The 23,066-nt window shown below is 44.3% G+C and overlaps 1 protein-coding gene across 1 annotated transcript; it reads left to right on the top strand.

Annotated features, from left to right (window-relative positions):
• Positions 1-3,199: 3,199 nt before the first annotated feature.
• TRAFD1 (TRAF-type zinc finger domain containing 1) lies at positions 3,200-22,089 on the top strand. The gene is made up of 12 exons (XM_055405435.2): positions 3,200-3,348; positions 5,612-5,670; positions 10,229-10,364; positions 10,477-10,530; positions 12,523-12,925; positions 13,749-13,955; positions 16,222-16,298; positions 17,725-17,955; positions 19,001-19,121; positions 20,021-20,360; positions 20,910-20,982; positions 21,209-22,089. Exons 2-12 carry the CDS (start codon positions 5,624-5,626, stop codon positions 21,260-21,262), a joined length of 1,743 nt encoding a protein of 580 aa, XP_055261410.2. The 5' UTR covers positions 3,200-3,348; positions 5,612-5,623; the 3' UTR covers positions 21,263-22,089.
• Positions 22,090-23,066: the final 977 nt, after the last annotated feature.

Raw genomic sequence — 23,066 nt, 5'->3', positions numbered from 1 at the left:
AAGCACCTCTAAACTATGACCTTCAGGGAGTTTCCATATGTCAGGAAGATACCCCACTTGAACTCCACAGGGAAAGACATTCCTGTGCTTGGGACCCATTCGGACCTTGCCCTGTGTACCTCTTAGTTTGGCTGATAAACTAACTGCATCCTTTATAACACCCTTTATGAGAAACCAGGGAAAGGAAGTAAAGTGTTTCTCTGAGTTCTGTGAGCCAATATAGCAAATTATCAAATACGAGGAGGGAATTGTGGGAATCTTCAATTTATAGCTCGTTGGTCAGAAGCATGGTGACAAACTGGGCTTGTGACTAGCATCTGAAGTGGGGGGAGGAGGAGCAGTGTTGTGGGACTGAGCCTTTAACTTGTGGGATCAGGTAGTTAGTGTGAGACTTGAATTAAACTGTAGGATACCCAGTTGAAGATCAAGGGGTTGGAGGATTGGTTGTCAGTGTGAGGAGAAACTCGTACACATTTGTTGTCAGAAGTTAATTGCTGTGCATGAAAAACAGATCTTATAATCCTCAACAAGATGGCACTCATGTCAACTGCCGGTCACACTTCAGGAGTCCCCAGATCAACCATACTTCTGACCAATTGGCTTCAAATTTAGGGTTTCCCATGACTCTCTTAGGTTTGATAATTCACGAAAATGACCCACAGGCTTCCCCAGTGGCTCAGCGGTAAAGAATCTGGCTGTAATTCAGGAGCCGCAGGAAACACGGGTTCTATCCTTGGGTTGGGAAGATCCCCTGAAGGAGGGCATGGCAACCCACTCCAGAATTCTTGCCTGGAGAATCCCAAGGACAGAGGAGCCTGGCAGGCTACAGTCCCTAGGATCACAAAGAGTTGGACATGACTGAAGTCACTTAGCACAACACAGCACAGAATGACCCACAGAACTCGGGAAAGTACTAACAACTACTGCTTGATTGTAAAGGATAGAGACCAGGAACGGCCAAATGAAGAGACACATAGGATGCAGCCTGAGGGACAACACACAGTTTTGGTGCCTTCTCCCTGTGGAGTCAGGGTGTGTCATGCTCCAGGCACACAATAGGTTCACCAATCCAGAAGCTCCCTCTAGCCTAAGTGCCAGAGTTCTTACTGAGGTTTCATCACTAAAGGCAAGATAGATGAAATCACTGGTCACCTGACTGAACTCAGCCTCCAGACCCCTCCCCTCTCTGGAAGTGGAAAATTCCAATCCTCTAATATGTGATTGGTCTTTCTGGGGACCAGCCCACCATTCTTTTTTTTTTTTCCCCCAATATTTATTTGTTTAGGCTGGGCCAGGTCTTATTTGTAGCATGTGGGATCTAGTTCCCTGACCAGGAATTGGACCTGGGGCCTCTTGCATTGAGAGCATGAAGTCTTACCCACTGAACTACCAGGGAAGTCCCCAGCCCACCATTCTGTATCTATCACTTTGAGTCACCTCACTAGCATAACATAGATGCTCCTATTTGCTCAGGAAATTCCAAGGTTTTTCTGTGCCAGGAATAAAAATCAGATACATTGTGTTCTTTATTATACCACAGGAGTATCATAGTTATTGTCATTGCCATTGTGCCTCTCTTCCTGGCAAGCTTCTGGGAAGGCAGGGAGCTTGACATGTTGTTTGCCAGTAAAGCTCCAGGATCTCATCTGGGGCCTCGCACATATGGTACCCTCTATAAATCTGCTGAGCAAATCAATGAGGCTGGTGCTGATGTAGTTGTGGATATCAGGTACTGGTTATGGTGTATTAAAAAATAGCATTTTGTGGCTTCCTTGGTGGCTCGGTGATAAAGAATCCTCCAGCCAATGCAGGAAACATGGGTTTGATCCCTGATCTGGGAAGATCCAATATGCTGCAGAGCAACTAAGTCCGTGCGCCACACCACACCTGTGGAGCCTGTGCTATAGAGTCTGGGAACTGCAACTACTGAGCCCATGTGCCTAGAGCCCATGCTCAGCAACAAGAGAAGCAACAGTGAGAAGTCCGGGCATTGCACCTGCAACTAGACAGTATCCCCCTGCTCTCCTCAACTAGAGAAAAGCCCATACAGCAATGAAGACCCACACAGCAATGAATAAATAAATTTATATAAATTTTAAATAAAATTTAAAAAAGCATTTTGTAGCCGAAATGTCTATCCATAGGGAACTGGTTGAATAAATCATGGCACATCACAGAATGGAATGACCGCTGAAAAAGTGTAAAGATGCTTCAGATATAGGAGCTAAAAATGAGTAGATCTTCAAGGCTGAATGTGTAGTATTACAAAAAAAGTAGTCAAGGGGTAGGACAATATAGAATGGTATGTTATCTTTAACATACAGTGAAAAGTGTTTAAATCCTAACTGTATAGCCTAGTGACTGTTTACTAATTAGTACATCTGTGTTTACCACTTTGCAGATCAAGTTATAGAACACTTCCAGTACTTGGAAATCTTTCTCATATTTCCTTGCAGATCATACCCTCCAAATGGGAACCGTTATAGTAACTTCTCTAACCTTAGATTAATTTTGCCTGATTTTGAACTTTATATCTTGGGAATCACAGAGATTTACTTTCCATTTAAGCTAAGCATTCTATACTGTTATAAATAAACAATGCTTTGTGACCTGCTTCTCCTGCTTACCACTATGTCATGAATATCTTGCAATTATAATCTGCAAAAAAATCGAATTGCTATATTGTAAATAATATGTTCTCTTCTATATTCAACTATTTTATATGTATAATTCATGAGAGAGGAGGAATTCAGAGAATCTATTCAGGCAGCAAGTTGAGAATCTGAAACTGAAACCTGCCTGTCATGCACTTGCTCTTTCACTGTAAAAAGCCAAGTGCTCAAATATGGGCAGTCTTGCAGATGTCTTGGCACGAGGGCATTATAATAGCAACCAGAATGACTAATAAGTATTAATGGCCCATGACAAGAGAACAAATGCCGTTAGTTATCTTTATATATAAGGAATATTAGTAATGTTTGTACAGAGTTTATTCATGCAAATATTATTAGCATGTGTCAGGAGAAACTGCAGGGTCATAGATCTAGGCTCACAGCTCCGATCACTGCCGCTCCTTCCAGATGTGCAGGGGTTGGGACTCCTAGGAACACGCCCCGCGGAGCCCTGCGGAGCCAATCGGCACGCAGAAGGAGGGGCTCTGAGAACGACAACGGTGCCGACCAATGGACAGAGAGTCGGGTTCGCTCCTGGCCAATGGGAGCGCTCCTCCGTGAAGCTCGGAAGTGGTGAGGCGGTTTCGGGGGCCGTTGTTCAGCCGCGGGGACTCACCGTAGAGGCTCAGTGTCGGCAGCTTGGAGGGTTGGTTTGGCGTCTGTTGTCTCGTCCCAGGTGAGAGAAGCGGTGGCCGGCGTCTGGGGAACCTCCTGCGGCCTCCAGTTTCGGGAGGAGGCCGGCATCCCGAGGGTGGGCTTTTGTGGGCCCCTGGGATCGCGGGATTTCTCGTAAAAAAAAAAGAAAGATGCCCGCGTCGCGGAGTCTGTCCTGGCCAGCGGGAAGGGCCGTCCTTGCTCCTCTTCAGCGGAGCCTCGACAGCTCCCGGCGGTACCACCCCTTCCAGGCCTTGGCCCCGCGGGGCTGGGAGTCGGCCGTAGTTCGGAGCGCGCGGTGGGCACCGCGCCCCGGCGGGGCGGGGCGGGGCCGGGCCCGAGTCCGGAGCGGCCAACCTGAGAGGGGCCGCGGGTGGCCTGGCGTGGGCTGTTGGCGGACGGGCCCGGGTTCGAGGCCCCGACTCAGAACCGTGCAGCAGCTGTCTTCCCCGGATTTCCTCTTGCGCGGTCTCTGAAATGGGGGTGATGACTTTTTCACCTCGTCGGATTGTGGTCTGGGTGAAAAGATTGTCCATGTAAAAGCGTTTAGCCATCAGCAGTGTTAGTCGCTCAGTCGTGCCCGACTCTTTGCGACCCCATGGACTGCAGCCCACCAGGCCCCTCTGTCCATGGGATTCTCCAGGCAAGAATACTGGAATGGGTTACCGTTTTCTTCTCTATTCCATCCTCTTATCTTCCTCTGCATGGATGGATCCTTGTGCTTCAGGTCTTTTTTTCAAATATGTCATGTCCTCAGAAATGTCTTCCCTGACCACCCTTATCTAGAGTAGATTCCCTTCATTCAATCTCCGTTTGTCTACTTAACTTTAACATCAAGGTACTCATCAGTTTCTTTGCTAATTTTTCCCTATCACTAAATTGTTGTTGTGTTAGAGACTGGACAGTATATTTTGTTATTTTGTATTGTTAGGACTAGGGTACAAGTGGCACATGGTCTTAATTATGTTGAATGAACGAGTAGGTGTTTTGAAAAGTGTTAGTTTGGAAAGGTGTAAACCAAGAGCCCTACTAAGGGGCAGTATTTTAGACCATTTTTGCGTCATGGAAAGGGGTAATCTGAGTATTGTAAATACTGGTATTCAGGTTGCCAAAACTTTGCTTTCTGCATTGACATCTTGTTTAGAAAGAAGCAAAGTCTTTATAGTGGCAAAATCTGGCAGACACTATTTCAATGAAGTGATCAAAGTTTGCATCATCAGTATTAATGACTGTTGACTTCATGTGGTTTCTGATATAATGCCCTGAGATGAGCACAACATCACTTCTGATATAATGCCCTGAGATGAGCACACATCACACTTAATACATTGTCAAAAATGTATTAAGCACAGGAAAACATCAAATAAATTCAACTTGAAGGATATTCTACAAAATAACTAGCCAGTATATTTAACAAGGTCATGCAGGATGAAAGACTGAAGGAATTGCTGGTGGTTTAGTGGTTAGGGCTCCGTTCTTCCACTACAGGAGGCATGGGTTTGAGGGTTTGGTCCCTAGTTGGGGAACTAAGATCCTGCATGCTGCTTGGTCAAAAAAAAGAAGAATGACTGAAAAAATATCTCTGATCAAAGAAGATTAAGGAGAAGTAACAAATAAATGCAATATTTGATTCTGGATTGCATCCTGAACCCAAGAAAGGGTATTAGTGCATGATTTGTGAAATTAACTAATTGTAGATTAGTTGTTAGTATTGTATTAGTGTTAGTTTCCCACCCTTTGGTAATTTTACTATGGTTATTTATGATGTACTGGGTGAGAGATATGTGGGAGTTCTTTGTGCTGTTTTTGCAAGTCAAATTATGTTTATTTTTTGTTGTTAATTACTTATTTTGGGCTGTTCTGGGTCTTCACTGCTGTGTGGGCTTTTCTCTAGTTGGCAGAGAGCAGGGGCTACTCTGGTTGTGGTGTGCGGGCTTCTCATTGTGGTGACTTCTCTTTTTGCCGTTCCTGGGCTCTAGAACATAGGCTCAGTGGTTGTGGCACAAGGGCTTAATTGCTGTGGCACGTGGGATCTTTCCAGACTGGGGATCGAACTCGTGTCTCCTACATTGGCAGGTGGATTCCTTACCACTGAACCACCAGGGAAGCCCTGCAAGTCAAGTTATTTTAAAATGAAAATGAAAATAGTCAGACCCAAGTGTGTTGGGTGTTAACTGACATGAACTGGTTTTAGTGACATTTTCTGTGTACTGTGTGTGTGTGTGGTCATTCTTAAAACAGAAATGAAATGGAAAGATCCTACTTCTTCCTTTTTTGCTTTTTAGGAACAGCTCAAGATGGCTGAATTTCTAAATGACCAGGACACTCGACTGTGTGACAATTGGTAAGAAATCGAAGAAATATTATTGGAATGAGGACAGTTCTATAAACAGTTGGTTTAATAGTTGGCAGGTTAAAATTGGAGCTATATAACATGTCATGCAAATATATGGGGTTAAAGTTTTTTTGAAACAATTTTGGATAAAATTGTCTGTTTTAGAAATTCCACAAGGTAATTGGTTTAGGTAGCGTAGAGCAGTGACACACCAATGGGATGGAGCTGGGAGTTAGGGGTCTGGTTCCTACCGTGAGTCAGTTAATAACTTTTGGCAAGGCACTTGACGGCTTTGAATCCTCACTTTTCTGACCTATAGGTTCAAGAATTTCTTTTTTGTCTTCCTGAAAAATATCATATGTTTTTTAAAGGTAATAAAAGTATAATGAAATGTTTGGACTAGAGCAGTGTTTTTCAAAGTGTGTTGCAAGGACCTCCCTGAATGGTGGCAGCGGCTGTCTTGAGGTTGAATGGGATCATGGTTTAGTGTGAACTTGGCTCTATGTGTACAACAGAACAGCTCAGCTGTTTTTGTAAAGGATTTTACTGAAAGAATGTTCCATTGCTTTAAAAAAAAGTTTAGTCAAAGTCTTTTCAGCAGTCCCGCATGATTCCAGAACTGTTAGTAGAACGACAGGGTGCAGACTTGAATGTCAAGCTTTCTTATATTCATTTTTTTTAACTGACAAGAGTGACGAGAAAGAGCAACTCTTTTCTGCTGAAATGAAACTTGGGAGTGCAGCTTGTAATCAGCTGATTTCTGGTTGGACTTTCTCAAGAACTTGGCATTTTAGGGATATCCAAGTTCCCTTACTGAAAGCAAAAGCAAAGCAGAACTACCTGTGCTATATTTAACTTACCAAATTGTGGTAGAAGGAGAGGCTGTTGAAAGATGAGCCTGATAAAATTTTTTATTTTTTTAATTGCCTTTTGCTTTCTAACCTCAGCTTCTCGGCAGCATTAGGATACAATCAGAACAACTGCTGGTCACAATATTCTTTCCCTGAATGGAACTGAGATTTTATTTCTGTGAGGATGTCTTGCCTTATAGGGTATTTTTTTGGTACGGTGCCGCTGTCCCTTTCACCTTTTAAAAAAACTATTTTAGCTCTGTTTAGGTTTTACATGTACAGTTTCTGATGCAAGTCTAGTAATCAATTATACAAATAATCACAAGAAAACATTGTGTTTTTAGAAAGAAACAGACATATTGGCTTTAACATCAGTTAAGAGATTCTCATTTTTTCAGTCCACTACATTTTGAAGGAATCTCAAACCTAGGACTGTATATAAATGTCCCTATGCTAAGGGACTTTTTTTTAAAAAAAGAAAGGGTAAGTTAATGGAAAGCTAATGAAAACAAGGTTATTCAAAGCCAAAGCAATTTAAAGAAAAAAGGCAGATTAGCATGGAAACCTGACCAAGCCAGTACAATCCTCCCATCTAATTAGCCCTGTTTAAATTCCAGGTTTTAAAATTCTGTCTTTAGAGCCATATTCCTGTTGTTCCCTAAGAAAAGTTAAGGTGCTCATCAGAGTATGCGCTGCAGTTAAACCTCCTGGGCCAGGAAAAAGAATAATTTGCTGTGATTGAAGGTGTTGTTTTTTTTTTTTTTTTATGTTACCACTTTTCTTACTGTTTTGTCCGTTGATGGGAGAATTTGAGTTTCAAAAACAGAAGCTTCAGTGTTAGAAGACTTTGACTTCTTATTTTTGCATGGTTCTATGTCATTTGGAAGCCTGCTGGGGATTTTTCTGGAAACCTTGAAAAATGAAATTTCATCTCTAACTTGGCTAGTTCTTCGTTGGGACTTTTAGCAGTTTTATCTAGAATTGAATGTGTTCTCATTTAAAACATCTTAATTTTATCTGTAGGTAGGAGGCAAGAATATTAGTATTTGGTCTCTCTTTAGAACTTTTCATGGAACTACCTTGGCAGCTAAATTTTAAAAAAGTAACCATCAGGCAACCATTTTGTGTAATTGTTGTAGTTGTCTTTTATCTTCTTTCAAGGTTTCCCAAAAGATGACATTGTAAATGCTCTGTGATCTTACCTGACAACTGCTTTTGATTCTTGCTTCTTTTTGTCATGGTCCTCAATATTTTTTAATCCTAAAGTTTTTAGTGGCATTATACATGTTGAATGAATGCTCTGTGTCAGTAGATTGTCCTGAAGAGCCCTGTGAAATAAAGACCAGACATTTATTTTCTTGACTTTGACTGTTTAAAGAAAATTGTTGTCAAAATTACTAAAAAAGAATCTAGACTCTCAGCACTGTAAGAGGTAACTGCTGGCTTTAATTTTTCATGGCATCTGTGCACACAGGATTTGCAATCAGGATATGGCTTTGCTTCCTGTGCTTTGTTGGTATACAGTATTTAACTGTTGCCTTATAGTTTAGGTATTTTTAATGGTTTTCCATTTTTTACCATTTTATGATACTAATGAAAATCTTCATAATCCCCAAAATCACTGTGGATGCTGATTGCAGCCATGAAATTAAAAGACGCTTACTCCTTGGAAGGAAAGTTATGACCAACCTAAATAGCATATTAAAAAGCAGAGACATTACTTTGCCAACAAAGGTCCGTCTAGTCAAGGCAATGGTTTTTCCACTGGTCATGTATGGATGTGAGAGTTGGACTGTGAAGAAAGCTGATCGCTGAAGAATTGATGCTTTTGAACTGTGGTGCTGGAGAAGACTCTTGAGAGTCCCTTGAACTGCAAGGAGATCCAACCAGTCCATTCTAAAGGAGATCAATCCTGGGTGTTCATTGGAAGGACTGATGCTAAAGCTGACACTCCAATACTTTGGCCACCTCATGTGAAGAGTTGACTCACCGGAAAAGACTCTGATGCTGGGAAGGTTTGGGGGCGGGAGGAGAAGGGGACGACAGAGAATGAGATGGCTGGATGGCGTCACCGACTCGATGGACATGAGTTTGAGTGAACTCCAGGAGTTGGTGATGGACAGGGAGGCCTGGTGTGCTATGATTCATGGGGTCGCAAAGAGTCGGTAACGACTGAGCGACTGAACTGAATTGAACTGACAGGGTCTTTATTTTATTAAACATACTTTAACTGTTAATGGTCTTAGAAATAGAAATGTAGTTTTAGACTGTTTAAAAGCAGTGGTTTTATACTACCACCAGCAATCTGTTAAGAGTACTAGTTTCATAACATCTTTAATACTAGGATTTACTAATTTTAATATTTATTAGTTTAATAGATTTAAATGATAACTTTGATTTATAGCTCCTTCCACTATATATTTTAATATTCTTCAGTTTTGAAAACTTAAGCTGAATTAATTTAAAACTGATGGTTTTCTTAGAAAGCTGGGAATTTTGGTAAAATAGGGGACGTTAAGGATGTCAAAGCCTTGGTCGTTTCCCTCTTACCCATTCTGAGTTTCCTTTCCATCTCTCACACTTGATTGTTACTCTGCGTCCCCTTCCAGTTTTGTTTTGAGAGCTGCCTCGATGACTAGGGTACAAGTGACATCAAGGTGCGTGCCTTGATGGTTCTACCTTTGGATAAAAATGAATTTCCTTTTTTTTTTGGTGCCTTAGTCTTTCAGATTGGGAGTATGATTAGCTGGAGGCACATCTGTCATCCTATTTTGAAATGTTTCTTAGACTATGTCTGAAGATGAAAACTATAAAAGAGAAATAATCTACAACTTGATGTGGGAGAAGGTCTCTGTAGTATTCAGCTTCAGAGGTGAAACAGGTTATTACAGATTTATTGTGTAACTGTCTGTATTTATCCTGTTCAGTGTTTTGTTTTCTGAAAATTTATCCTAGGTGACATACTTACAGGCACATTCTTTTAATGCTTCCTTTAGTTAGACTGAAATTGGAGATTTCTAATGGTCATAACTGGATGAGCAAAAGGAAGGCCTTTGAATGTTTTGTGCCTCTAGTTTGAGTGTATGTGTACTCTGGGGGAAGGGATTCAGGATTTCCTTTTGGTACATTTCTGCAGTAAAGTTTATACCAACCCAACCAGAGAACTTGTTCCCAGTTCATGTCCAACCTGCTTTGAAAGACATGTGAGACATAAAGGGGGCAGGATCCCTTCCCCACTGACTATCCCAAAGCTGGCATCTGCCCCTTTTGGTTTGACTTCAGTGGTATAAAATCTAATGTGATTAAAGGTAGCTGAGACTGAAAGTAAATGGTAGACTTTTTTTTTTTTTTTAAATCCTAGAGTGGATCGTTGTGCTTTGGAGCATGGATGGTTTTGGAAAAGCCTAGCTCAGCTAGCTTCTCATGGCATCTGACTTCATGTTGTTGGTTGTGATGAACTCTGACGTCTAGAAAGTGAGGCTGAGCTTTTAGAGGTTGTGCACAGCACTGAGAACTCAGTGTTGCATGGAAGACTGAAAACCTTCAGGAGTTAATTCTTGGAAAGCAGGGGCAGTGACAGTCACAGAGCTTATTCGTTAGGTCCTCACTAAAGAGAAGCAATGGAGTCTGAAGACTGGACCAGACAGATTTCCCTGTGATTCCTCTGGGCATAGATGTCAGTAATTCTTGCCTTTTTCTTTGATCTATTTCTGTAGCAAAAAAGAAATTCCTGTGTTTAACTTTACCATCCATGAGATCCACTGTCAAAGGAACATTGGTATGTGTCCTGTCTGCAAGGAACCATTTCCCAAATCTGACATGGAGACGCACATGGCTACAGAACACTGTCAGGTGAACCACCACGTACTCAAATGTTCAGAAACGGATTAGACTTGCTGTTGTGTAACAGCAAGTGAGCGTGTTGTCACAGAGCCCATTTACTGAGTCTCGCTTCTTACCCTAGGTGACCTGCAAGTGTAACAAGAAGTTGGAGAAAAGGCAGCTAAAGAAGCACGAGGTTAGTTTCCCTGTACCGTGAAGGGAATTACCATGGGGCCAGTCTTGCTGAGATTACAGAGCTGCCTGCAGAGCAGAAAGCCAGTCTTGTGGAGCCTTTGTTCTCCGCCTGCGCCAGGCACACTGCCTCTTAAAGCCTGTTTGAGCCCACTTGAGACTTCGACTGTCTGCTGCCAGATCTGACTGCACGGCTGCTGTGCCTCAGGCTCAAGCCTCAGAGTCTTTGGAACCGAGTCCTTCCTGCTGGGGTTTGACTGTTGGCAGGCTCACCTGGCGCTAAACCAAGCCTGGGATGGCCAGTGTGGTACAGCCTCTTTAGCACACAGCCTGCCTTCTATCTTCTAGTTCCATTTTGACTTCTTGATCGCTTGGGTGACATGCTGTTTACACCCAAACAAATTCTTAGCATTTGACAAGAGAGAACATAGTATCATTTGGTGTCTAGTTGAGATAAAATTGGACATAGTTGAATAAGTGTGTGCTGTTTTTTTAAATTAATTGTTGGCTGTGCTGGGTCTTTGTCGCTGCACTTTGGCTTTCTCTAGTTGCGGTGAGTGGGAGCTGCTCTCTTGTGGTGTGCAGGCTCCTCACTGTCGTGGCATCTCTTGTGGAGCATAGACTCTAGGACGTGCCAGCTTCAGAAGGCCCATGGGCTCAGTTGCCTTGAGGTACTTGGGATATCCCTGGACCAGGGATCGTGTCTGTGTCCTCTACATTGGCAGGGGGATTCTCCACCACCTGACCACTAGGGAAGCCCTATACATACATATATATTTGTACGTGAAGTCACTCAGTCATGACTCTGCGACCCCATGGACTGTAGCCCGCTAGGCTCCTCTGTCCATGGGATTCTCCAGGCAAGAAGACTGGAATGGGTTGCCATTTTCTTCTCCAGGGGATCTTCCTGACCCAGAGATCGAACCCAGGTCTCAATTGCAGGCAGACGCTTTACCACCTGAGCCACCAGGGAAGTCCGTGTGTGTGTGTGTATTTTGAATGAACATAAACATATTCACCAATTAATAAATCCCAACAACTGTTTAGTTGGTGGTCATGCAGGAGTGTGTATATACATGTAAAAATTCATTAAGGTATGTACTTATGATTTGTGCATTTCATTCTATGTACCTGAAAAAAGCTATTAACTTATTAATTTATAATTTAGAAAGGTGATTCATACTCAATGTAGAAAACTTGGAAAATATAAAAACGACTACTTCAAGACCCCAAAGCTCAGATATAAACATCTTATTTGGCACTCTTTCATTGCTTTTTCTAAGCATTTGACCTACATTTTATTAGGCCAGGGAAGTCCCTTTGTTGATGATTCTTGATTTATTTGGTTAGTTTAAAGGCAGTATTGGGACTTTCCTGGTGGTCCAGTGGCTAAGACTCCACTCCCAGTGTAGGGTGCCCAGGTTCGATCCCTGGTCAGGGAACTAGATCCTATATGCAGCAACTCAAGATCCTGTGTGTGACAACAAAGACCTGGCGTAGCCAAGTAAATAAATGAGTAAATAAATATTTTAAAAAGAACAAAAAGTGAAAAAAGCCAGTGCTACATACAAATGTGCAGATTAGAAGAGTCAGTGTCTTTCTAAAGGACGATCCCTTTTCCTCATTGCCAGGTACTTAAATCAGAGTAGTAAGGGGAAATTGGTCTGGGGGAGCTTTGACAAGCTTATGGGAATTGCTCTGCTTTTGCTGTTTGCCCTTGGACTTCGCTGGCTGATTTTGGGTTCCTTTGTAATGTGTACACAAGATGACGATAGGGTGGCTGTAAGTAGTGAATAGTTTCCTCATAAGATTTTCTTTCCCTTTGTAGAATCTGGTGGCAGGACAGAGGGAAGCTGTGACTCTTAAATACATAGAATGGCAGGCAGAGCTAGGGTTGGAAGAGAATATTTTTGTAAATACTTTTTGCTTTTCTTGCACTATGCGACAGCATGACCTCTCTTAGGAATATTAACTGCCTCATTATTCTGTTTTGCAGGAGACTGAGTGTCCTCTACGGCTTGCCCTTTGCCAGCACTGTGATCTGGAACTTTCTGTTCTCAAACTGAAGGACCATGAAGATTACTGTGGTGCCCGGACGGAGTTATGTGGCACCTGTGGGCGCAATGTCCTGGTGAAAGATCTGAAGACTCACCCTGAAGTGTGTGGGAGAGAGGTGGAGGAAAAGAGAGCCGAGGCTGCCATGCCACCTAACGCGTATGATGAGTCTTGGGGTCCAGATAGGATCTGGATTGCGTCCCAACTCAGACAGATTGAGGCTCTGGACCCACCCATGAGGCTCCCTCGAAGGCCCCTGAGAGCCTTTGAATCAGACCTTTTCCAAAGTAGAACCACCAACCAAAGGAGCATGACAGCCCAGTTTCCAATTCAGAATAATCTGTGTGAGTTGTGTCTGGGAGTAGAAACCTGGAATGGTATCAGGATCTGGGCAAATGGGAACAGGGCTTTGGAACCAGATAGATCTTAATTATAGAAACCTGACTGTAACATGAGGAATACTTAACTTTCCTATAGAACCTCTTTGCTATTGAATTATTGTTGGGTGACAGTGCTGTTCAGAGCTGACATTACTGAGTGTGCGCTTGCGTGCCTAAAGGCATTTACAGAGTGCTTTACTTGTATTAACTCATTTAGTTCTCAAAACAGTTTTCTGAGGGTAGGTAAGTGGTAGAGCTGGAGTTTGAATTCAGACCATCTGACCCCATGCTTTAAACCATTCTGCTATCACGCAGAAAGTGTGTTAGTCGCTGAGTTGTGTCTGACTGACTGTGATCGCATGGACTGTAGCCCACCGGTTCCTTGGTCCATGGGATTTTCCAGGCAAGAATACTGGAGTGGGTTGCCATGCCCTTTTCCAGGGGATCTTCCCAACCCAGGGATTGAACCCTGGTCTCCCACATTACAGGCAGACTTTTTACTATCTGAATAGAAAATACGTGTAAAATGCTTAGCATAGTGCCTGTTTCATAGTTACAGTTCACTCATATTACTTACTAATAAAACAATTAGAATAATAATGGAGCCTTTTATCATGGCAGTCTTAATATTTGGATTCCTGTGAGCACTGTAGGACTGGGCCTCTTTTGTTCCTGCACAGATTCCTGAAAACCTTGAATATTTGCTAGGCCTGGACTTGAACTAAGGGATGGCAGCATATCTAACATTTCTTAAATACTAGTTGTTATTTTTTTTCCCTCCCCTCAGTGGAAGAACAAGAAAGGCAGGAAAGGAATAGAAGCCGGCAGACCCCCAAGGAGCGTGGTGAAGACAGTGCAAATTTGGACTTCATGTTGGCCCTAAGTCTGCAGAATGAAGGCCAGGCCCCCACCTTGGCAGAGCAGGACTTCTGGAGGGTCATATATGAGGCAGACCAGTCGCGTGAAGGTCCCAGCGCTCTGAATGACATCAGGGGTGTGTTTGTTTATTCTGCACTAGCCTCTGTCTCTCTGTCACAATTCATATAAGATTGCAAGTTTTTCATGAGTTAGAATTTGTTTTTTTTAATTTCATTTATTTGCTTTTCTCAACTCTTCTTTAAAAATTGTCAAGAATAGTAAGTACAGTGACTATTAATATATGCCCCTCATTTATATTCATCAATTTTAGTATTTCCACTTCTTTATATTTCTTTCCTCCTGAGCCATTTGAGAATAAGTTGCTGACATAACATTTTATCCCTGAATGGTCTTAAGATGTATTTCTTTAGAATAAGGGCATTCTCCTATGTGAACACAATACAAATATCACTTTCAGCAGAGTTCCTTACTTATACATAGTGTCCTTTAGAGCTTTTTAATTTTGTTTTTGAAATCCAGGATTATGCATTATACATTTAATTCTTTCTAGGTTCTTTTAGTTTGGTTTCCTACCCTCTCCCTCTTTTTTAAAAAACGTATTTACTTTATTTTTGGCTGTGCTGGGTCTTTGTTGCTGTGTGTGGGCTTTCTCTAGTTGCAGTGAGCAGGGCCTGCTCTGTAGCTGGGGCATGCGGGCTTCTCACAGCGGTAGCTTCTCTTGTTGGGGGCATGGGCTTCAGTAACTGCGGTGCACAGGTTTAGTTGCTCAGCGGCATGTGGGGTCTTCCTGGCCCAGGGATCACACTGTGTCCCTGGTATTGACAGGTGAATTCTTCGCCACTGTACCACTAGGGAAGCACCCGTCCTCCTCTTTTCTTTCTTTGGCATTTTTGGAGAATCCAGGCCTGCTGTTTTGTAGACTGCTTTCTCAGTTAAGATGTGTCTGATTATTTTCCCATGTTTAAGTTCATGTTCTAGTTTTGGCAGGAGTGCTATACCAGCCATGCTGTGTCTTCCTCAAGATTTCAGTTTGTCCTGTTTGTTAGAGTGGAGTCTGTCAGATACCTCTGTGCAGGTAGCCTTTTTGCTTCGTATTAGCTGCGTGTAGGATGCTGTTTCTAGATTGCTGGGGAACAGGATACTCACAGTCTTAACCAGCAGTTTTCGTGTGCATTGATGTTTCATGCTTGAATCAGGTATTATTACGGCAGTTGTAAACTGGTGATTCTTGTGTTTCTCTCTTCTGTTCTGTACTTATTAGTTGCCCTTCATCTGCAGAGAACTTTGGTTCTCCACCCCCATTTAAAACCAGTTCTTTTTTTTTAGTATGATTGGATTAAAACTAAGTTTTTAAAAATGAAAGTTGGATTATGAGCAGTGAGTCACCCTTTGGGTCTCTTGTTTAGAGAACAATATGTTTGAGAAAGGCATGTCATGTTTAAAATGCTCAGTTTGTAAGACTTTAGGGACCTGAAAATTAAGCAGTTCTCAGTTGTGGTTTTTCTTCATGTTACTGTAGGAATAATGACCTTAAGGACAGTAGGATTAACTTCGAACATTTTGTTGATATAGAATAGGAATTGGTCCTGGATCCAGATATTTGAGTCTTTCTTTTTCTTTGGCCAAGCTGTATGGCATGTGGGATCTTAGTTCCCAACCAGGGCTCAGACCTGAGCATTTAGATTGGTGAAGAAAGTAAAATTTTAATAGCATAGTTGTGACAAATGAAGACTCTGGATTCAGTGTAGTTTACTTTCTCCTTTCTTGGTCATTTCTTAGATTGCTTTATTGACTTTTTTCTTTGTTTGCATGTTTCATTCACTCTTGTCGGATCTTTCCAGATCCCGCATGAATGAATGGTTTGGACTTTATATTCTCTTGTAGTTCTTGTAGTAGTCGCCCTGGAAATTTCAGCATGCTTATCTAACTTCATGAAGTCTAAGTTTAGGCGGCCTCCTCACACTTCTCTCAGTTAGCACGGTACCTGTAGAACATGGGCCACCCCTTTGTGACTTAAATCCACTGGTGGATGTTAGTGTCCTCCGTTGTTTCCTCTTAACCGCTGGTGCAGAGTTCTCTTGTTTTATATGCTCATATTTATCATTTTGTGTATTATGTGTTCACCATTCTCTTTGTTCACCCCTGCTTCCTTCTTTCTTCAGACTTCCTTTTAGGATACATTTCTTCCAGGTACATTCTTTAGAAGTTCTACTGCAAGTATCTATTGATCATAAAGACTTTGTTTGGGTCTGAAAATATATTTTGTCGTCATATTTAATAGTTTTAAGGAAATCAGATTTTCCTGTCAACCCCCTCTAAGGGGTATAAAAGGTTGAATCAAGTGTGTTTTTCACTTTGAGTCTGTGTGGCCTGATACCTAGGTGCAGTTGACGAGACCATGTTGCCTTGTGAATTTTGTGAGGAGCTCTACCCAGAGGAACTGCTGATTGACCATCAGGTGGGTTGTGAGTTACTTGAGGGCTTTAAGCTTTAAGGAAGAATGTGTGCAGGCCATATTGGTGTTGCAGACCACATGAAATCTTGAGCAAACTGATATAACTCTTGTGATGAGAGGAGCAACTGTGTTTTTTTTCCCTTTTTTTTAGTATTTTAGGTTTTTTTGGCTATGCTGCACAGCATGTGGGATCTTAGTTCCCCAACTAGGGACTGAACCTGCGCCCTTGGCCACTAGTGAAAGCACGGAGTCCTAGTTACTGAACTGCCAGGGAAAATCCAGTCGTAATTGTGTGTGACTGACATGTGGGTGTGAGAATTCGGCCTCATTCTCTCTGGGCAAATTAACGTTCATGCCAGCAGGTCCAGCTGCTGCCTCCATTCTTTGGAGATACTGTATGTCTCTTGAGACCATCTTGTAATCAGCTCTCATCTCATGCCATGTTTGATTTACAGGAGCCCTGCTGAAGTCCCTGCAGTTCTGGGAGGGCCAGGGGTCTGTTTTGCACTTTACTTTTTCTGCCTGGACATGTGGCCTTTTACCCCTGTCTCCTTAACACACCCAGCCACACAGACCCCTCACTCATAGACTTGGTTCAGACATGACTCTCGGGAAAGTATCCTGGGAAATGCTCTGACAGCTAGGCCAGAGGTCCCATCTGTGTGCTCCCCAGACGTCCTGTGCCCCTATCTTTCTTAGCCTGTTACCCTCACCCTGTGGTGTGGACTGCTGATCCCCTGTTGGTCTGTACCACTAGGTGGAGTGCCTAGAGGACAGGTTCTGTGTTTTCTTGTTTTCTGAATCTCTTAATACGTGATGTATGAAAGGTGTCAGGTAGTTTTTGAATGACTGGAGTTCCTGTGCTCTTTAGGAAGGATTAGAAAATAGCCTTTGTGTTAGAAGAGTGGCTCCAGTGGGGGAGGGAGCACCTTTCCCTCTCAACATTCTTACTCTCTGATTTGGTTTGACCTAGTCTGGTACTTCCTTGGCTAGTAAGTGGTCCCTGTGCTCTGGGTGGAACACGCATTCCCCCACATGTGGAATAATACAGCATTTGAATACATCTAGTATTTGGTTTGGGAGTAACATAAGAAAATCCATTCACAGGGATAACAAAGAATATATGGGCCTCTCTTACTGTATGTCTGTGGAAAGAATCTTAAAGCTTTTCAAATTAATTTAGAGAGAATAATCACATAAAAACACACTTGAAAAAATTAAAACAGTACAGAAATGTTTAAAAGCAGAGTGAGTGTTTGATCTGTGTTCCCCTGACCCTTTTTAGTCCTTTTCCCAAATATAATTAAGCATTATGAAAATGTTGTGACTTCCTGAAAATATTTTCAGAATTTAGTTTATTCCTTAACTTCTGTTTTTGTTTTTTTTTTCCTTTTTTTTGTTTTGTTTTAACCTGTGTTTTTTGAGACAGACAAGCTGTAACCCATCATGTGCCTTACCTCCGCTCAATGTGGGTAGCACTTCCCCCCGAGGGGTGGAGGACCCTGATGTTATCTTCCAGAAGCTGATACGGCAGTCTGCCAGTGTCCAGTTTGAGTCTTTGATGGGCTTCAGCAGCTCTCCTCCTGTGGAGGACAGCATTGTCATCCCGTGTGAATTCTGTGGGGTCCAGCTGGAAGAGGAGGTGCTGTTCCATCACCAGGTGAGAGTCCCTGAGGACCTGGGCACTTCTCCTGTCTCCTTGATCATCTGGGAGTGAACCTGAGGCTTTCAGAGCTGAGAAGGCCTCTCTGGCCTTGAAGTTGCGTGCATACTTGATCTGGCTTCTGGCTGTGTCCTGTTTTGTGAGCTGAGGTACACAGTACCTCAGGCCTTTGGACTTTCCCGGCCTTCTGGCAGTGGAAACCATTGTATCACGAGCTGCAGCTCAAGGAGCCAGGACTCCAGGTAAGCAGGTATGGAGGACTTGCTAGAGCATTTAGAGGAGTTTCCCTGAGGTCCCTGACAATTTCTGCTTTTGACCATGTGTGTTCTTCCTGTTGGGGTGGCATTTGCATCTTGCATTCCAGGAATCTGGAATCTGATTCTAGCTTTGCCCTTACGGTTGGCCTCCGGTCAGTCCCAGCCCCTCACGGGGGATGCCTGTGAATGAGGGAATTAGACTGGATGATCTGAAGTCCTTTTTCAGCTTTCACAGTCTGGGATTCCAGCGTCTTAGTGGAAGATATGTTTTCTGCCGCGTCTTGTTTGTTATGGGGGTGAACACTGAAGGTATTTCAGAGGCATTTCTGTAATTGATGCCATATAGCTGTTGCTTGAACACCACACATTTCATTTCTGAAATAAACACTTGTGCCTTTGGATCAAGCAGTAGATAAGTTAACTGCTTGTTGTCTCCTAGGGGAGACCACAAAATAAGCAGTGGTGCCAATACTCTGTGGTCAAAATGTAGGCAGACCTTTCTGGGCTCCCAGGATCCGCCCTTCCTTCATCCCTGCACAGATCAGAGAGTGCTTCCTGATCTTCCTGATTGGTCAGTGCTAGTAGGAATGATCGCTGTGTTCCAGATCACTTCTTCTTGCTCCCAGGCCCTTCCCCTCGGTGGTTGTCAAAGTCGTCCTGTCCCATCGACACCACCCTGCCACCCTCCTGCCCGTCAGGTGTGTTCTGCCAACCTGCTGTTCCTTTCCTCCCAGTGCTTCGTCTCATAGGAATTACTGTGTACTAATTCCGGTTTCTCTTGTTAGGACCAGTGTGACCAACGCCCAGTCACAGCAAACAACCACATGTCGGAGGGAATCCCTAGCCAGGATCTCCAGCCTCGAGAGACCTCACCAGAGCTGCCCAAGAGGCGTGTCCGACACCAGGGTATGGGCCAGGGCTGAGCCAAGGCTGCACTTCTCATCAGCTACTCTAACGGGGTTTACTTGCACCCAAAATTAGCAAGCGCAGTACGAGCTGAGGACTCCCTTGGGGCTAGTTGTGGTCCCAGGTTAGACTCGGCTGCTTTTGGGCCAGCGATGAGATATGCTTAGCATGAGTGCTTATTCAGCTGCCAGTCCCTGCCAGTACACTTAGTGGATGACTGGGAAGTAATTTTCACACCTTACCATGGCTGCCCTGGGCCCCTGCTTCTAGTTGAAATATGCTCACCTAGAGTAGGGTGATGGAGAAGGCAATGGCAAGCCACTCCAGTACTATTGCCTAGAAAATCCCATGGATAGAGGAGCCTGGTTGGCTGTAGTCTGTGGGGTCGCTAGGGGTCGGACACGACTGAGCGACTTCACTTTCACTTTTCACTTTCACACACTGGAGAAGGAAATGGCAACCCACTCCAGTGTTCTTGCCTGGAGAATCCCAGGGATGGGGGAGCCTGGTGGGCTTCGTCTATGGGGTCGCACAGAGTCGAACACGACTGAAGTGACTTAGCAGCAGCAGAGTAGGGTGATCAAAATTATCCTCAGTATTCTTACAGTCTCGGGACTAGGCAAGTAAACTTTTTGAAACCCAGTCACTATCAGAAACCTAAAGCCAGTAGAAGTGATTTGTCAAAGTTTGCCTATGCACCGTTGCTGACTAGTTAGTGAAGACTTAGGTGGTAAGTGTACAGTGTGGATTTATTTTCTCAACCCTGTCCTGGAGACATGGGTTTCAGCATCCTTCAGGGGTGAGGCAGTCATCTTTTACCTGGGGTCTTTTGTTCTTGCCCTGAATTCAGCACTAAGAGCAGCCCTTCCCCTGAAGCTGGTGGTCTTTTCTCTTCTCAGGAGACCTGTCTTCTGGTTACATAGATGACCTCAAGCAGGAAACGGCTAAAGGGCCCGCCTGCCCTCTCCCCTCTAGCCAACCCCCTAACAATACGACAGCTCCTCCTAACCGCCTGTCAACATCCACATCAGGCCCCAGGCCTGGGTGCCAGCCGAGCCCTCCGCGCGCTCTGAAGCTCAACAACTTAGACAGCCAGGGTGTCCGGGGGCGCAGTCGAAACAGCCATAACGGGGCTCTGGCTCCTGGCCACGTCCCAGCGGCTTACCCTGCTCGGAGTCTCCACCCAGAAAACCTTGTGCCCTCTTTCCCCCGTGGGCCTTCAGGGAGATACTCAGCAAGGTAAGAAACATTGCATGGGAGGAGAGCTTGGGGGTAGCTCAGGAGAAGGGAAGTGTGGATTTTGCTTGTGTCGTGGCTTGATTCATAATGTCCTTTTGCACTCTGGGTTTTTATTTATTTCTGGCTGTGCTGGGTCTTCATTGCCACAGAGGCACTTCTCTAGTTGCAGTGAGCAGGGGCGACTCTCCAGTTGCAGTGCGTGGGCTTTTCACTGCAGTGGCTTCTCTCGTTGAAGGCGCACAGGCGTCAGTAGTTGAGGCACGTGGACTCAGTAGTTGCGTCTCCCGGGCTTGGTAGTTGTGGTGCACTGGCTTAGTTGCTCTGAGGCATGTGGGATCTTCCTGGACCAGGGATTGAGCTCGCCTCTTCCTGCATTGGTAGGCGACTTCTTTACCACAGAGCCCCAAGAAAGTCCCTCTGTGGTTTTTTTATTCATTAGTTTTATCTTCTGGAGAGCTGCTTTTGTCTGGCTCCAGCTGTTTCTGTCCTGAGTTTCCTGACTTTGGCTCGGGGCATCTCAGGAATGAGTTTCCAATCCTTCTCTTTCAGCGGTAGGAGTGAAGGTGGCAGGAACCCCCGGGTCACCCCCACAGCTGCCAGCTACCACAGCAGAACTGCAAAGGTGAGTGGGATCCAGCCCATAAAGCTCAGTGAGGACTCCGGTGGGTGGGCTGGTGTGATTCTTGAAGTCAGAGAAGCTGCTGGGCCTCAGGCTTTTGGTGGCTGAAGGACCGCTCTCTGGCTCTTCAGGAGGTTTCAGAGAGGTCTGGCACTTCTGGCGCTCTTCAGGAGGATCACTGCATTCTTTCTGTCTGTGTAAACCTCGTTTGTGTTCTGTTGTCCAACAGGCAAAAACCCCCAAGCAGCAGGGAGCTGGGGATGCAGAGGAGGAGGAGGAGTAACAAGTGTCCACAGAGAACTTGCGCGCTGGTTCCATCTTCTCTGCACGACTTGTCACGGTGCAGCCCTGCCCCTTGGGCTCTGTGGGCGGGGCGACCTTTCAGATTTTAACGTTTTCTAGGTTATGGCCATTTTGTGTCTTTTGAGATTGTGCTGTGGGAGTTTGGGGGTTTGAGGGAGGGTTGGCAGGGAGGCTGTTGAGAATGTTTCAGCTTTAGCTGCTGCCTTTGACAGCACAGAAATGTACGTTAGGGCCCCTCGCCCCACCAGGGCTTCATCTTTTGACATATTGTCACCGTTGCTTCATGGTGCTATGGGGTCCTGGTGGGAAAGAGGGAAGGTTCTGGAAAGCTGGTCCCACCAGTGAGATGATGCTCTTCCTGTGGTGGCCTGAATTTGGGACCTTGAGGGTAACCTCTTGTGTGTCCTGCCCATCCCTACTCTAGAATTTGGGCTCTGGGGTGCATGGAGGATCTTTTGTAAAGTGTTCAGGCCAGTTGCAATGTGTGTTAGGAACAAGGCTTTTGGAGATGAGTTTCAGGTTAGTGGACTACGGGCTTTGTTTTAATCTGCTTCTTTGGCATTTGGCATCACTGCCTTCTGTTTCTGAGGGGAGCATGGCTTCTTTGTCTTCACTGCCTTCTGATGGAGAAGGCCTGGGGCTCCCTGTGCCCTCCAGAGCCATGCTGGGCTCTGCCTTAATCAGGACTGAAGCCTAAACTTGTGGTTGGCTCTGAAAACCAAGAATCAGAGCCCCCTCACCTCTTTTTATTTTACTATTGCTGTTATTATTAACATCCTTGGAATAGAAATAAACTTTGTACTTGGAGTTCAGCAGAGTCGTGTGCTTCCTTCTGCTTCGCACTCTGCGGAGAGTGCAGGCAGACCAGGGAAGGTGCGCCTTCTCAGAGAGGGCCAGACAGTCAAGATGTGGCTTTTCTGTCTCCTCGGAGTTAGGGGAAACTGACAGGTGGCTGCAGCTCTGGGCTGATTTGGGGACGGCGGGGGCCACCCCCAAACAAAGAGAGGAGGGCAGATTCCTCAAAAGCCCCAATATCGAGAGTTGCTGAGCCTTAGCAAAATTATCCATCACCCCCCGGCACCTCATACTTTGCACCAGAACATCTAGCACTGTAGGTCATTTTGACCTCATTTGTTTTCCTCTCAGCAACCTAGTGGGAGTGGGAAAAGTAGGAAGAATTGCTCCAATTTCATATGTGGAAACGGGGGTGACTTGTATAAGGCTATGCAGCTATTAATTCATGGCAGCCAGGACTCATCTGGATCTGAGTTATACTGAGAAAAACCGAAAGGAGAACCTCCTTAGCGGTCCAGCGGTTAGGACTCTGTGCTTCCACTGCAGAGGTTGTGGGTTCCATTCCTGGTCCGCGAACTAAGACCCTGCAAGCCGTGCAGCATGGCCAAAATAAATAGTAACTTTTAAAAAAGGTTATTCCCATATAGCTTTCTGGTAGTCTATGTATATACAAGACTATTTTAAGTTGCTGATAACTTAACTTCAAATGCGTTTTCTGTGTCCTGCATTTGTACTCTTCCTCATGCTTGCTGGTTTCGAAATTCTATTTGTGTATGGATGATTTTCTACCTTTACTGTAGGTTTGCTTTTGCCGGTGAGCTTTTCCATTCAGTATTTGCTATTTTCTAGTTTTGCCCTTTTCCAGCATGTTAAAAGGTTGGTTTGGTAGTGCTGAATTCTCTGAGCTTTTGCCTGTCTGTAAAGCTTTTGATTTCTCCACTAAATCTGAACAAGAACCATTCTGGTTAGAGTATTCTTGGTTGTAGGTT

Source organism: Moschus berezovskii, chromosome 19 (genome assembly GCF_049115385.1).
Source record: "Moschus berezovskii isolate FMDL1 chromosome 19, NW_MosBer_1.0, whole genome shotgun sequence".
Taxonomy (NCBI): domain Eukaryota; kingdom Metazoa; phylum Chordata; class Mammalia; order Artiodactyla; family Moschidae; genus Moschus; species Moschus berezovskii.
The sequence above is the reverse complement of the archived record's forward strand: the minus strand, read 5'-3'. Positions and strand labels throughout refer to the sequence as shown.

What these genes read in the sequence shown, in the direction of transcription:
- TRAFD1 (XM_055405435.2), top strand. Translation starts at nt 5,624, where the DNA reads ATGGCTGAATTTCTAAATGACCAGGACACTCGACTGTGTGACAATTG. An exon ending in AACTGCTGATTGACCATCAG is followed by an intron (nt 16,299 to 17,724) that starts GTGGGTTGTGAG and finishes TTTTTGAGACAG; the next exon opens with ACAAGCTGTAACCCATCATG. An exon ending in AGGTGCTGTTCCATCACCAG is followed by an intron (nt 17,956 to 19,000) that starts GTGAGAGTCCCT and finishes TTCTCTTGTTAG; the next exon opens with GACCAGTGTGACCAACGCCC.